The sequence below is a fragment of the Scardinius erythrophthalmus genome (assembly GCF_964197995.2).
Source record: "Scardinius erythrophthalmus genome assembly, chromosome: 10".
Classification (NCBI taxonomy): domain Eukaryota; kingdom Metazoa; phylum Chordata; class Actinopteri; order Cypriniformes; family Leuciscidae; genus Scardinius; species Scardinius erythrophthalmus.
In genome coordinates this window covers 35,919,509-35,936,837 of record NC_138230.1, presented here as the reverse complement: position 1 = coordinate 35,936,837, position 17,329 = coordinate 35,919,509, and the positions used below count along the sequence as shown (strand labels likewise).

The window sequence follows — 17,329 nt, the reverse complement described above, 5'->3', positions numbered from 1 at the left end:
AATTTAGCAAAAAACAACATGTGCTATCTGTTCATAGGGGTGGGCAACATAAGCAAAAATATATATTCTAGAAAACATTTATTTTGATTACAATATAATTACATAGGGGCTTAGCCAATAGTCAATTTCATTACATTATTTTTTCAAATAAATTCTTTTACTACCATGTGCCGGCGGTTCTGTACAATGATCATATAAAAAATGTATATAATTTGACAAATTTCTACTGTTATTTCTACTGATACAGTATATCGCCCACCCTTATCCTTGTATAAATGGGAAATAGAGGCTCAGGTTTGTCATCAAACATTTCTAGCAACTGTAAAGCAAAAATGTATTACCCCACCTGTGAGCGATGTTCTCCTACAGCAAACTGTATAATAGCGAAGTTAGGTGTATGACTGCTGTCGATTCGCTCTACAGTGCTGGAGTCAATCTTCAGCTCATTGCTGATCTCAGCACTCTGAATGAAATCCTCCGTCTTCAGGTCCTCCACCCGCTTTAGTTCTCCATCTGCCAACTGGATGATGGAGCCCTTAGTGAAGTAAGGGGGCAGGGAAGGGGCTGAGGGTGGTGGTGGAGTCGTCAGCAGGCTGGTAGGGGCTGGAACCACAGGCAGATGCAGCTGGGCTTGAACCACAGCTGGGGCAGGGTGGGAATATAGGGCTGGAGGTTCAAAATTCTCCACTTTGGGGGCCGTTGAGGTGACGAAAGCATGGGGCAGTGCCGCAGACAAGTGCGTTGTGGTCGATGTAGCAGTATCGGTTCCACTTACTGGGATGATGACCGGCTGAGTTCCAGGGATGACCAGGTGCTGGGGTAGGCTGGTGTGGTAGCTGAGAGATTGTTGGTGCCCTGTGCCGGCAATGTAACCAATGATGGGCTGCTGGGTGGAGTAGAAATTGGTGGAGGGGAGGCCCAGGGACAGTGACTCTGTGGTGTTATGCGTGGTCTGGATAACTGCATGAGGAGACAGTGTGGTAACTGCTCCCTTCAGATTGTCCACAGGTGGAGGGGGAGGAGGAAATGGAAGGGAGGCAGAGGAGGAAGAACTGCGGGACACAGGTTTGCCTGCACAAATCCCTCCTTTTTCAGTGTGGGATGTTGGGGGAGGCAGCTTGTCCAGTGAACCACCGGGATCAGCAATACTGGAGCTATGACTGTTTGGAACCAGCACCAACGAGGTCCGCATGGCTGTACTGTCCTGCGCGTATTCAGCAGGTAGCACCACATGCCGAGCCTCATAGTGACGTGGGCTCTGCTGCTGGTGAATGTGGTGCTGATGGGAGGAGGAACCCCCTTTGGCAGTGCTGCCCTGCTTCCCTGCACTGGACTCGGGAGATGGACCAAAGCGTCTGTCCTTTTCCAGCTCTCCGTTCAGCACCACCCTGGACCTTGTCTCCTCTCTCTTGGGTAAAAGTCCATCAGTGTACTGAACTAAGACCTGCGAGGGGCCACTGAGGGGGAGCGTGTGGTGAGGGTGTAAGTGTAGAGGCAAGTGAGCATGGGGTGATGGAGCAGTCCGAGGGGATACGCTTAGAGGAGAACCAGCAATGTGGACGTATTGGGTGGAGTGGGCTGAAGAGGTGTTGTCAGTTGTGACCAGGCCTGAACGGCCCAAATTATGGTGATGGTCAATTTTGGATGCTGGAGAAATGGAGGTGCTGGCATAAACCTCACGTTGTGTGGTAGTGGTGGCAGCCGAATGGGGAACTAGTGGAGAGATGTAGCCAGCATATGGTGCAGTATATGGAGAGCTGATGAAATGTAGATTATGAGGCAGGGGTGTGTACTGGATGGTGCCAGTAGGCTGAGAGAGGGGTGACGTGTACACTGCAGGTATTGTCGTCACTGTAGGTAGAGCTCTGGTTGAGTGCGTGGATGAGGAAGGAACGCTTTCAGCCATGGCTGACAATGGTTTGTATTGAGGCCCCTCAGGTTCTGCGGAGGTGCTGATGTGCTGCCGCCCTCTGTCATGTCCGCTTGCCAGACTGGCAAGCCAGGCCAGGTTCCCCCCACGCTGGCTATCACTTGCAGGCGCCATCACCATAGGCCTAACCTCTGAGGGCAAAGTGCTTGCTGGGATTTCACGCTTCTTTGGAGGCAGGCATTCATTGCTCCGCTCCTGGTTTGACTTCATGGTGTCTGAGAATCTTGTACCACACTTCCCCCTGTCTTTTCTGGCTCTTTTCCACTCCCTCTTGGTCTCAGCTTGTCTTGCTAACAGAGTATGCCCTCTCACTGATTGGCTCGAAGCGAGGATGGGGATGGGGTAGAGAGGAGAGTGGTGGTGAGAGGGGAAATGTCCTGTGCCTAAGGTTGGATGGACACAGATTTCAGTCTTAAGCAATGGAAGTCACACCTGCTGTGGGAGAGCGGTCCATGCAATTCATGTGGAATCATTTCCCTCTGAGAGCGAGTCTCCAGGACAGCAGGAAGAACCTGAAAAATAACCAAGGCATTATTAAGGTTATTTCTGTTTTAAGACAGCCCTATTTAAACTGTCAAGACACTTTAAAGTAAAAAGCTAGTTCAGTGCATTCAACAGCTTTTCAAAATATCCCTATACATGTGAGTATGCATCAGTATCTTATGGATAACACTCATAGTGTGTGTGTTTGGAGTATGTAAGTGGACCACCTGTAGGGCAAGATGGAACACACAATGTGAGCATCATTGATAATGAACCGGCACTGCACTCAGGGCCTATTTGAAACCAGCAACGCATTCACCACCATGCAACACACAATCACAAATTAGACTGGAAGCTCATCTACTAGGCTATACTGTGAAAACGTGATATAAACGTCTTACAGTTTAAATGGAATAGCATTCGTAGCCCATTTTACTTCTGTAATGAGTCATTTTTCTAAAAAAGGATATTCAAAGAGAAAAAAAGAGTAAGCAGGGACTATTTTATCTATCACGCATTGACTGAATTGTGAAAAGTGGGTGTTTATATGGCATTATGGAGATAGATTTGAATTGACAAATGACTTGCTTTCAGTATTAAACGACTACATTAACCAACAGCCCACATTTCTTAGGTGACATCAAACAAAAGAAAACATTTCAGAGATGAAGCAAGTCACATATTGATGCAAGATTACAAACAGAAATGTTTTTTTCTTTGGAATAACATGCACTAATGAATTAATGAAAAACTTTCTAATTGGATGGATTTGATGTTAACTTTAAGAGCTCTCCATCAAAGTAGGAAGCCAGTCCCTTTTTCTTCTCCCTCCCACTCCAGAGAGTATGGGGATACATGTGACGAAACAGTGATGTTGTGCAGTGTTATGGCTTGTTTGACATTTCTCCCTGAGCTCTACTGATTGGACCCATTCAGCTGCGTCTGTTGTCCAGAACTGGTGGGAGGGTGGTTTTGCATGATAAACAGGCCCTGATGATTTAACAAGTGTCGCAGTGCTATAAAAGAGCAGGCGGATCTTCTGTGAGGGAAACCTCCCCTTTAAGCCGGTCTGTATAGCGGCTTCCTTTTTTGTGTGTATGCAACACTTATACAAAAGTAACTAAATGTCCCATAGTATTACTATGATGTTTTAGATATGTACAATGCTAGCATCATGTTTTTTGGACACAAAAGCATCTATGGTTTACTGGACATGATGACACCACGCTAATATTGCACTATGGTAGCAGTATAGTATTCTTGGATGTATCTTGAAGTAACAGGTATCAGATGGTATTACCATAGTATATGCAAGTACCATGGTAATACTATATGATGCACTGTACCATGGTGTTGCACAATACTATGCTTGTTTAGACATGGCAATGTATTCTATGAAGTATGTAGCATGAAGAACCAGATAAATGACGTGGTATATGAATATGGTGATCATTTAGAACCATGATGTATATCAAATTACCATGGTATTACCATCCGATACCATCACTATATCACTGAAGTGTGCCTGTCAAACTCTATTTCCTCAGACAATGTTTTAAAATTGGACAAAATAAGAATGATAGTTTTGTTCAAAGTTTATGTTTAGGTTCACAAAGTTCATGCCATCACTTAAAGCAGACACAACAGCCCTCAGCTGATTACAAACAGCAGGAGCATGTCCTCTCTGTTTGCTCTTAAGTCAAAGTAGTGTAGAAAGGTTACACAACAGCTGAACATCATTGATTGACGCTATTGACATTGAGCAGGGTGTTTATTCTCAGCACTCTCTCAATCAGTGTTTTCTACCTCTTTTTTCTACTTTTCACCCACATCCAGTTACACTCTCATTCCTTCCCTTTGGCACATATATCTTTTCATCTCTCTTTGCCCCACCCCCAACCTCTCTTGTAAGTCTTCTTCCTTTACCATAATTTGCATCAGACAAGGGCAATCAAGCGTGTTAATAACCCAATTATCATAATCATTTTAATTAATGATTTAAGTAATCATGCATGGTAGATGACAATATTATCCAGATGGTATTATAACTTACTCTAAAGATAATTCTAAAGGTTTAAACTGGTGTCTGCCAGGTCCTTGAACACTTGTGGAGAACTAAAATCTTTATGATGAGATTATATTTGAAAACTGATTAAAATGGTAATCAGTGATTCATTGTTCCCAGTTTGATGTACGATACATCTTGGTTTAGTCTCTGTCTGCAAAAGCATATGATATGATATACGCTTCCCATGAATTAAAGCACAACCAAAGACACTCTTCTGCATTTGAATTTGTGTACTTATCAGCCACATATATAAAAAATTAAATCAATAAGGTAAGAAAACCTTGGGGGAAAAAGAAGTAGCAGAGTACTATGAGCTGGACGGCTCTTTTCATGTATAACTGCAATAGGTACCAAGAAAGTTCCCTCTGGTTAAATTGTACTTGTTTGTTTATTTACTAGTTTAAACATCTCAGTACATTTTTGTGGTTGTTGTTAGCATGTCATAGGTCAAGAAAATGCGGGTAAAAGGACAATGCCACCATGGCACGTGTGGAATGTACACTTCCAAGAATGTACTGATGACTAAGTACAAAGCATGACTGGTACTAAGACTATGTCCAAACTATGGAAGTCAATGGGGTCAGGTTACCGACATTCTTCAAAATATCTCATTTGTGTTCAGCAGAACAAAAGAAACTCATACAGGTTTGGAACAACTTGAAGGTGAGTAAATGATGACAACATTTTCTTTTTTGGGGGGGTGAACTATCCCTTTAATAAATATTTAGATATATTTATCAAAATGACACTAATAAAAATGGCAAACATGCACAGCAAAATTACTAAAACTTTAACTAAAATTTAAATTAATACAGAAGTTGGAGCCATAGCCTTGTGAGTATCCTTAATATCAACCTGATTTTGAGTCTCAGCTCAACCTCAGGTCAATAATTTCTCATTCAAAAAACTGTAACAAAACAAAAATAATACAAAACAAATACAACAAAATATGAGCTCAAAGGAAATTTGAGACTATTAGCTGTTGTTTTTATCATCTCATATTAGCCTATATTATTGTAAAAATACATGGAGTATTCCTAATTCTAAAAATGTTTTTGTCACACAGTAAGACTATTTAAATGAAAAGCAAAAAAGCAAAAAGGTGTTTAAAAAAATTCATTAAAAATACATTTACATAAATAATCTAACAATATTATGTATTTTTTTTATTAATTTTTAAAAAGAAATGTATGTATCATTATATAATATTATACAGAGTATATACATATAAAATATATATTATAATAATAAATTAATATACATTTATAATTAATTAAATTTTAACCTAAGTCTGACAAAAAGTTCAAGTCCCAACTTGGTTAATTTCTGATCCTGTTTCGCTCTCTCCTCTCCTATCACTATCCACTCGACTTCACCCATCCAATAAAGGCAAAACATACAACTCAAAACTTTGAATGAGAAAATAATTGACAGTACAAAAACAAAACAGTTATAACTAAATATCAAATCAAATCATTTAAACTCAGTCCAGCACCAACCCCAGGAACTGGAAAAAAGTTTCAGACGGAAAAAACATAATAAAACTCAGTCTGTCAAACTGACAGATAATATTATAGGTATCAACCTCTATGGACAACTCTGACTGTGGCTGCATGCTTTCGTAGTATGTACTAAATAGGGATGTTTAGTACATACTACGAAAGCATGCAGCCACTATATTACAAAGAAAAGCAGAGCAGAAGAGAAAGAAGGCCACAGTACGAGAGAGAGAGGGAGGGCGTAGTATATTCTCAACTGACTGCAGCTTACACATTTCTATAATGAATGTCTGATACTGTAGGGAGCCAGTTAGGATTAATGACACTGATGCAAATGGCTGGTATTTTGTGTACACACACACACACACACACACACACACACACACACACACACACACGCCTCAGTGTGTCGCTGTGGTATCCCGGGGAAAGCCAAGTCCTAATCTTTCACAGTTGGGTCCTCTCAGCCCTGCCTGCTTATCCCTCAGGATTAAACCCAACACACACACACACACACACACACACACACACACACACACACACACACACACACACACACACACACACACACACACACACACACACACACACACACACACACACACACACACACACACAGAGTCAGTCAGTCATATTTATAGAGCACATTTAAAACCAACAGCTGTTGGCCAAAGTGCTGTACAAAGTGTAAACAGGTATCCTAATGAGTAAACATAAAACACAGAAATAAACAATACACTTTATACCACTAGGTCCACTTATGACCATAAGCAACAGCAAATAAGTGGGTTTTAAGCAAAGATTTAAAATCAATGTATGTTGGTGCAGTCTTTATGTAAGATGGCAGATTGTTCCAAAGCTGTGGAGCGGCCACTGAAAAGGCACAATCTCCTTTCAATTTTAAACGTGTCCTTGGAACAGTCAGCTGTAGACTACTGGTTGACCTAAGTTTTCCAAAAGCATTATGGTGGGATGAAAGGAGATCAGAGATGTGTGGAGGAGCCAGTCCATGCAATCCCTTATAAGCAAACAATAGTGTTTTGAACTCAATACGAATGTTGAGTAATGTTGGAAGCCAATGGAGAGAGAACAACACTGGCACACACACACACACACACACACACACACACACACACACACACACGCACACACACACACACACACACACAGCAGGGAGGGAGCGAGCAATCTACTGACCTACATTAGCGAGAACACTATGCTACACCTACACACACACACACACACACACACACACACACACACTTGAAAAATAGCAAGCACATAGCAACAGGAGACCAGCACAGAGGCTCATTCAAAAACTTATTAACACACACACAACACGCACACACTCAGACACACACCTCCACTGCTTCCTAACTGTAAACTAAGAGCGTAGTGAGAGTTGAGAGAGAGAAAGAGAGAGAGAGAGAGAGAGAGAGAGAGAGAGAGAGAGAGAGAGAGAGAGAGAGAGAGAGAGAGAGAGAGAGAGAGAGAGAGAGAGAGAGAGAGAGAGAGAGAGAGAGACTGCAGTATAAAAGCCTTGTCAGCTGGATCTTGCTGAGCGCACAAGGAACAGAACAGTATCAGATGACCTGAAACCTAAACTTATTGTCCTCCATCAGCCCTGGCAACACTATGAATCACGTCCCCGGGGCCTCAGAGCCACGGAGAACCGCGGGGACAAATCAGAGACATTAATCAAAGACATTCACTATGAATCTAACACAGACATGAATGAGAAGAAGCATGGGCTCTTCGAATGCATTTCTCTCCATAAAAACCCACTCGCACCGCAATAATGCAGCACAACATGTCATCCACTGAGATCTGTGGGCTCCATTAGTGGGTCAATGGGAGATGACCGTGAGGATGACCAGGTTTAAGTCAATATAACCTCATTATTCATTATTATTGACAAGAATGCAACTCTGTGCACACAACCAAACGCATTGATTTAAAATACAAAAACTTGGAAACAACTATCACAATAAAAATAAAACCATGGAAGGCAATATATCATGTATTACATTTATTTTTATACTGTGCGTGTCATGCTATACAGTAGTAACTAAAATTATTCCAAACATAATTTTTCAATATTCTTGTATAATTATTAACCATGATTTTTATCACGTCATATTAATTGAGAAACTACATGAAATATTAGAGTATTTCTAAAAACTGATATATCTGCAGAAAAACAGAGTTTTACATTTTAGAGTAAAAAACTATTTTCTGAAAGGACCTTATCCGACATTACCTTTAAACACAACATAATGCAAAGGGTAATTCAAAATACGGATAAAACATCTGAAAATTCATTTCACACCAAATTCATTCATATTAACACAGTATTCATCGGGGCCTATTTTTACAGACTTTTTATTTACAAACTTAAAATTATAAATATAATATATATGCTTACATATATAGATTTTTTTTATATAATTTTAAAAATAAGTCATATAAAGACAATAAAAATATATAATATAGATATGTATACTTAAAAATGTATATCTACATAATACATAAGATCATATTATATAGATATAAATATAAACGATATATACAGTGCTGGCAAATAATACAATTATGTAAATAAATTAATTTACATTTATAATTTAATACATTTTAGCCTAAAATCTGAAAAAATGTAAGTCTACTTCTTAAACCAAAAGTGACAGCAATCTCAAAACCTCTAGTGAGCTTATTACTTCATAGGTACTGATAAATAACAATAGCATAAAATAACAGTTTAGAATTCATCTAAGATGCTCAAACGTGCTGTCTAGGCAAGTAGCTCACTAGCATTTAAGACACAACCTTGCTGTACTGTAGATCTTTCCACACTTTTCTGAGGCGCTTTCCCTTTAAAAGGTGGGCAGATACTCACAAACTGTCCCAGTGCCTGATCTCTACAATGAACAGCACAGAAATGGATAGAGCGAGTGAAACGGAGACAGGTTGTAAAGTAGAAACGACGTAAGGAAATAAGAAACAGAACACTCTCAGGAGAGAGAGAGAGAGAGAGAGCGAGAGAGCTTTGTAGCTGCATGAAGAAGTGCAGCTGAATGACTTGCACTTTCAAGTCCAGAGATACTCATAAAGAACATGAATCCTAAAGACAGAGTAAGAGAGAAACTGTACTAGAACTCACTAATGTTTCTGTGCCTTATGAACCATCACAGTTCCATCATTAACGCTCAACCACTTCATCAATACCAAACCAGAGAACTCGTATTACAGTCGACTGCATATCTTTTGGCATTATCATCAATCGAGTAAAGAGTTTTGGAGTCTTTACTCTAGCAATTTGCACACATTACACATAGTTTGTTGTGCTTTTTTGCTTTAAAAAGCAGCTTAATGCGCCAATGTGTTGACTACTAATTATTTGAATCTATTTTATAAGTTCAACAAAGCGAGGATCTTTTTAAGTACCACCTGAAAGCTGCAGTAATACCCTTGGCTACAGTTGAGAAACACACTGTAACTATAACAGAGAAGTGCTAGACACAAATAGACATTCACAATCTCTAACATACATGCATTTGAGTAAAACACATTGTAGTGGGAGTGCATAAAAGCTTACCTTGTTGTTCAGAGAGGCCATTTGAGTCGCTCTCTCAGTCTCTCCCTTGTTCCCACAGGAGCCACACAGACACAAAGACACCCTGACACCTTACGGAGGTACAATGGTGTGGCCGGCATGAACAATGGCCCTTCCTGCTCTAAGTCATGGCTGTGGACAGACACTGCCCCCTGCCCCTCCGGGCCCCGTGTGTCACACAGGAGTGCTGAGCTCTGAGCCCTGCCTGCAGCACTCAAACGTGCGTTATGCAAGGCCAAGCCAGGCCATCAGTTCTCCCCTCCCTCTCCCTCGCTCGCTCACTCACTCACTCGCTCGCTCAGCTCCTCCCATTCCTCACCTCACTGCGCACCATCAACTTCATCAGGTATTCATTCAAAAAAGACACATGCCAGCTGGCAGCGTGCCCAGACTACACTGCTAAAGAAAGAGAGAGCGAAATAATGAAAGAGAGGCAGAATGAGGGAGGAGATCAGGGAGAGAGGGAGGCATGTACAGAAAGACAGAGGAGGGAGGCGAGAGAACGAGAGTACGAGGGAAATCGAGAGGGGGGAGAGAGCGATTGAGATTAAACCAGAGAGAGATGAAGAGATATGAGGCGGTTTCTTCTGCACTTCTATGTCCCTGAGCGGTTGATTATTATTCAAACTAACAGATTTTCTTTTTGCTAAGCGAAGATCACATTAAATCTGGAAACTTTTCAAATGCCTTTTTTATGTTGCTATAGATTTAATTGCTTTACTCTTTTTAATTCATCACAACATTTCACAAAATCTATTATGAAATGATCTAAAGAGTAAAACCAGCACTAAGCATTACTATTGTAAATGCTTTAGTTTAGGGTCGGTAATATTTTTAAATGTGTTTGAAAGAAGTCTCTTATGCTCACCAAGGCTGCATTTATAAAAAAAAAAAAAAAAAAAAAAAAAAAAAAACAGTATTTATACCAGTGATGGCAAAGCTGAAATTTCAGCTGATTTGTTGCTCAAGAAACATTTCTTATCATTGTCAATGTTGAAAAAAAGTTGTGCTGCTTAGTATTGTAGTGGAAACTGCGATACATTAAATTGAAATATTTTGTAACATTATACGTGTCTTTACGGAAACTTTTGATGAATTTAACGCGTCCTTGCTGAATAAAAGTGTTAATACTTTATATACTTTAAAAAAAAAAAAAAAAAAAAAAAAATATAATACTCAAATTACAACTGTGGCATCATACTTGTTGACCAAGAACACAACAGTGTCAGTAAATATCAAGCACAAAACATCAAAAACACTTTGGTTACACTTTAATTGTTACAGTGTAATTATACATTAAAGTACCGAATAATATTAATTTACAACGCACTAACTATAGGGTTAGGATCAGATTTGGTTTGGGTTAATTGCATGTAATTACTGTTATATTACTATAGCAACATGTAACGTGTAACAAAGACACTACAATAAAGTGTTACCAATGTTTTTTATTTATTTATCGTGCATAATTTCTAGTCAAACTGAGTGTCATTTTAACTGTGCTATTAAGGATACAAACAATATGAAATTAGCCTTGGCAAGACTAATCTACCATTTTAATGCAAAAATGTCTCAAAAGTCATTTCCATCACAGAATGATGTCAAACACAATACAGCATTATCAAAAGTGTATTAAGGGGGTTTATTTTCTAAAAGTGCTTCATAGCTTAAGAAATAGGCCTAAAGACAGACTACTCTCCCTTACATGTGCATTATGCACTCCCACACATGGCAGAAGAGCACACACAAACACAGGCCCACACACACTTCCACGGAGAGTCACGGCATTCCCCGGATTAGAAGCTCATTTCAGGTGAGCTCAATGAAAGCACAAGGGCATTTTGATGCTTATCCCGTACAGCAACATCTCATCTAATTGGAGATCTCTGAACCTCTTAGTTTCTGCACCATTTAAAAATCATATGCCATATAAATACTAGAAAGAACTGTTGCAGTTCTACTAACTCACCAGCAGGTGGTGCTAGAGACAGCAACGTCTCAGATTCATTGCTAAAGGCTAGAGTTTGTTTAGCTGACCTAGTTAGCTATGCAGTTTTGATAAATATATATTCTGCTCATTGGTTGTGAGGATGGTGCGGTAAGAGCGGACAACAGAAATGTCTCCCACAAAGGAAAACGAGATTCACTCTTAAAAATAAAGGCTCGTTATTGGCATTGATGTTTCTAAGAAGAATTCCATTGAATGTTCCATTGCACAAAAGGCTCTTTATAGAGGAAAAAGGTTCTTCAGATTATTAAAATGTTCTTTACACAAAAAAAAAAAAAAAAAAAAAAAATTGAACTTTGGTTGTTCTTTTATTTTAAAACTCCTCTTTTGGAACCTTTATTTTTAAGTGTTGAAAAAGAGGGTGACAGCCAGGGTTATTAAAATTAATTAACAAAAAACATAAAAAAAAATTGTTACTTGATATTAAATAAACGTTAAATGAAAAAAGATATTTACTTGTTATATTTTAGGTTTAACTTAATGTACAAAAATGATTATAATAGACAATTTAAAAAACTCATGAAAATGATAAACAGAAGTAATTATTAAAACTTTAAGATCAAAATTAAAAATATATAAAAAACTAAAATAAATAATTTAACAATACTATCACAGAATCTCAAATGATGCTAAAATAACACCAGTGAAAGCTCAAACATCCTCTGTTTACGCTCCATTATTTAAGAAAACAAAGTATAGCTTAGCTAAAGTTCTCTACCATGCCTAGAAGGAACACGCAGACATTTTCTGCATTTCCCACGCTGATTTTAGTGGAAAGTCCGCAGATGTATGTGGTATGGATTTAAATGTGGTAAAATGTGTTTAATGAAATATTAGACTATTATTGCTAGCTGAAAACATCCTCAAAATAACCAAAATATGGAATAAAGTACACAGAAGGGGTGCTCAGAACTTTGTGAATGATGCTTGCTGAAGTTCTCCGTGCGCAGACTCCATGTGGTCCAACCGACGAGTCAATTTAACGCACGACTGAACGCGTCCCTATGGGCCGTGTTATGGAAAGCATGAGGCAGTCAGAGGTTGTCAGTGCTTTGAGCTCGGGCTCGGTCATTAATGTGAATCAATCTGAAGCGCAGCGCATGACGGGCACGCAAGGAGTTCCCTTGTTAGGCAAGGGAGTGTGTGCTGTTTACAGAACCGCAGTCAACAAAACAAGCGGCACGGGAAGGTTTGCCTGTTGCTGTGGCAACAAATTAGCTATGCTCACCATTTCTGAGCCTTTGGGGTAATTCAATTAGTTTTCGTGTGTTTACTCTGAAGCGCGTGCAGTCACCTGAGAGATTGATAAATGGACGGGGGGGAGGGGGGGGGGACAAAGAGATACAGACAAGAGATTATGAGGACAGACAGAAGTAGAGTAGGATAAAAAGGCTGCATCTGCTAACTACCTGATAACATAATATCCCCTTAAATTATTTTTGCAGGAGATGAAGCTCTTCACAGCGGAGAACATCTTTCTCCTCTCTACAGATTGCAGTCATTAAGTAGGAGAAAAAGAGTCCCAATTTAAAGTCCCCATGAAATCATAAATGAGGTTTTTGGGCTTTTAGTATGAATATCTTAGTCTTAAAGGAGAACTCCGGTCAATTTTAACATTGAGCTCATTTTTTTGTAAACTTGGAGTGCTGTCAGTATAGAGAATAACGACAAAAAATCGTTGTTGCCTACACCGTGTTATCCTCTTTTTAAAATTTGCACCCTGTTGACTTCAATGGGGCAAGTTTTAAACCTGCTTTTAGCCTCTTAATATCCTTGATGTGTCATTACAAGTGCCCAGCTAATGTGAGTGATTCCTTCAGAGTGATCACGGGTGAATCTGACTGCAGTAGATGTGAAAGATATTAATAAAAATTATGTTATTTCAGCCAGCGCTCATACCTGTATTTACATCCTGTTTTCGGTCGAAGTCCATAGTAATCGATTGTCGAGTTCACACGCATAGGTTTAGTTACCTATGATCACGTGCGTGAACTCGACAATCGATTACTATGGACTTCGACCGAAAACAGGAAGAAAATACAGGTATGTGTGCTGGCTGAAATAACATCACTTTTAAACATATCTTTCACATCTACTGCAGTCAGATTGACCCGTGTTCACTCTGAAGGAATCATCTAACATGGCTGTGCACTTGTAATGACACATCAAGGATGTTAAGAGGCTAAAAGCAGGTTTAAAACTTGCCCCATTGAAGTCAACAGGGTGCAAATTTTAAAAAGAGGATAACACGGTGTAGGCAACACCGATTTTTGTCGTTGTTCTCTGTACTGACAGCACTCCAAATTTACAAAAAAAATTGTTAAAATGTTAAAATTGACCGGAGTTCTCCTTTAAGGTTATCTGTAAGATAGTGTGCTCCAAAACAATGACAAAATTTGCATTTAGAAGATGCAAGCACTCAATACTTAAAGTCTCTCACTTCCGCCAATATGGATAAATGATTATGATGACATCACTTTGCACTTCAGCTTCTAATCAAATTTACTCTATGAAGCTGCGGCTGAAATCAGTCAATTGTTCACACAATTAAAACAAATGAATACGGTTAATGGCACATAGTGCACTATATAGGGAATAGGAAGGGATTCAGACAGTGTAAATATACTTTCCATTAGGGCGAATGAAGTCTGATTTCGCGTCAGTTTCACACGAACCGCCGCACAGAGATAACACAGAGTCGGTGAATACCACAAAATGTATAGGAACAGCTTTAATTCTTTGGAATCCTGTCATGCAAGTCATAAATTGTGATATATTGCACATTATTCAAGAAAGACTTTCAGTTCTTAAAGACTGTGAAACTGAAATGCTAAGCAACTGACAAACAATCATAAACTAAGCGATGCTTGTCTCGTTAATTATGCATGAGCTTTGTAGAGTTGCAGAAACACTTCCTGCTTTTAGTTCCAGCATCTGAGGGAAGTTAAAAGGGTCGAATACAACAGTGCTGGCAAATGTGTAACTGGAGAGATATAGAATGATATTATATTAATTTTAAGATGACCAGAGCGAGCATTGTTGAGCTGTACTTCTCCAATGTAATCAAAGCAATATAATATAATAAATATAATATAATATAATATAATTAATATCCACTATTATTTCAAAAGTTTAGGGTCAGTAAGATTTGTTTTAAAGAGTTTTTTAATAATAATTAATAATATACTAATTAAAATTCATTAAAATGTAAGACATTTTATTTCAAATAAATGCTGTTTTTAAAACCTTCTATTCATATTCAGCAGCACAACTGTTTTCAACATTGATAATAATAATAAATGTTACTTGAGCAGCAAATCAGCATATTAGAATGTGATAATTCAGCTTTACCATCAAAGGAATAAATAACATTATAAAATATATACAAATAGAAAAGTTATTTTAAATTGTAATCATATTTGATAATATTACTGTTTTTACTGTAGCTTTGATCAAATAAATTCAGCCTTGGTGAACATGAGACTTCTTTTCTAAAACATAAAAAAAACCTCACAGACCTCAAACTTTAATAATATAATATAATAATATATATTTTTTTAATTAATAAATTAAAGTGTAAAAAGCTTGATAGTTTCAACAGTGAAAGCATGATCCCAGGTTGCATCTGGTCTTGAAATCATCCAACCTAATGGCTCTAACATGGTGGATGCCCAGACTATCACAGGCACATCTATTTTAAACTCTAACAGTTTCTTTTATCAAATTACTTGGAAACCCGAGTTAAAATCATATCCAAGTACAACACTGTTTTATCCTTGACACACGCTGCTCATCACAGTATGTATAAATAAACCTGAATAAAAAACTATAAATTCAAACAGCAATATGCACATACATAAAGTTTTTTTTTATTCATGCTTCTATAAATAGTTATAGTTCTGTTTGCCTAATGCACAAAATGATTGGTTTCATATCCCAGGTCAGGTGTGATGCACTCTTGCCATTTGCCAAAGAATAAGTTAATTCCGTGTGAATCTGACGGAGCAGTGATTTAAAAATCCACTCAAATCTTCACAGGAAAGCTCTGCACCATTCAGTGGAATGTAACCACCCTCTCACAGCCAGATGCGTCCTTTTACATGCACGCACACTGAATGCTTTCAGACTGATATGCATTTTCACAAGCAGACCTGAATAGCAGCGAGCCTTTGATCGCACCTGCACGAGAGAGAATGGCTGTGACTCCCTCCGACTGTCTGCTGTTCAGCTGTGGCTTCCCTCTCTCTGCTTCAGTGTCACTGTGAACTCCAGAGACGTGTCGCCAAGGAGACACATCAAAAGCTCTATACATATGCAGAATGCGCACCCACGCATACATATGTGCATGAAAGAGGTCTCCCGCACAAGACTCCCAGCATGCACATTGCATACAGTACTACATTACTTTTAAAGGCATAGTGCAATTAAAAAAGAAAAGAAAATTCTGTCATTACTTGCACTCATGTTGTTCCAAACCTGTGTGACTTACTTTCTTCAGTGGAACACAAAGGGAGATATTTTGAAGAATGTCCTGGCTGCTGTTTTCCATATTATGAAAGTGAATGGGGCTGTCAAAATGTTGCAGCATAAAAGTTTCATTAAACAAACAGTCACGTGACTTTGTAATACTTTTGTAATACTAAAAACAGTCCACATGACTTTGTAACACTTTTTAGTATAATTTTGCTCAAATTTAATTCCTTTAACCCAGTTCCAACAACCAACCACTTCTATGATCATGTGGAACATTCTCCCTTGCTTGTATCACCGTCATCTGGCACTAACAACCCAACAATGACTCATTAGCTGGGTGAATAGACAGATTGGCAAAGAGAGAGCAGCGCTACAGTCATACCCAGCATGCCCAGCAGCATTACAGAGTGGAGCATTAACCCCATACTGAGCCCTGAGGGGAGAGGAATGACTGCAGATTAACTTTATGTGCTTTTAACGTAAGAGCCCACAGCAAAATGTGAAGGCCGAATGCTGAGCTAACACCAGTGAGACTGCAACACTTCAGTCAGAACGAAAGTATTCAACTCTTCGTCTGCTTGAGTGTGGGTTACCAAAAGAATCTTACCAATCTCAAACTCTTAAATGGTGAGTGCATATAATTTCATTATACTTTTATAAAAAAAAAAAATCCAATTTTAATTAAAAAATCTGATTTGATAGCTAGTCATATCAATTTTCAAATTACACAAAAATATGAGAGAGAAAAAAACAGGAAACTATAGGCTATAGATATAATTAGTAAAATGTATCATGCAATTCTTCATGTTTTGATACAACAAATATATGTATGATCGTGTTATAATAAAAATAAAAAACGTCCTGAAGTATAGTAAATTCTTTTTTCTGTCATTCCCCTTTAAATCGAATTCAATTAAATTCTTAAATTCTGAATTTTGTCCTAACCTTGTGTGTGTTCAGTTCTATGTTCCTGAATGCTCCCTCCAGCACAGAGAGGCCTCATTCTCTCTTTCTGATAAGGGGAATGCAACTGTAGCCGAACAGAAACTCAGACCTGGCTCTGTTCATTCTCTCTCAAGTCTGAGGGTGTAACTATAAATGATAAATGAGAGTGAGGGAGGTCTCTGAGGTCGGCCCAGTCAGTGAACAAAAATACTCGCACACACACACACACACACACACACACACACACACACACACACACACACACACACACACACACACACACACATATATATATATAGAGGCTATAGTTATA

The 17,329-nt window shown here is 38.7% G+C and overlaps 1 protein-coding gene across 4 annotated transcripts in view; it reads right to left on the bottom strand.

Moving 5' to 3' along the window:
- Positions 1 to 17,329, bottom strand: part of atxn1a (ataxin 1a) — a 108,614-nt gene that overhangs the window by 9,067 nt on the left and 82,218 nt on the right. For 3 of the 4 annotated variants that reach the window (XM_081377485.1, XM_081377486.1, XM_081377487.1), the window contains one exon: positions 347 to 2,442. In XM_081377485.1, coding sequence (XP_081233611.1) covers positions 347 to 2,140 — 1,794 coding nt within the window. In that variant the 5' untranslated portion in view covers positions 2,141 to 2,442. Of the gene's footprint in view, positions 1 to 346; positions 2,443 to 9,572; positions 9,802 to 17,329 lie in introns of those variants that run through there. The other variant, XM_081377484.1, reaches the window with a different exon arrangement.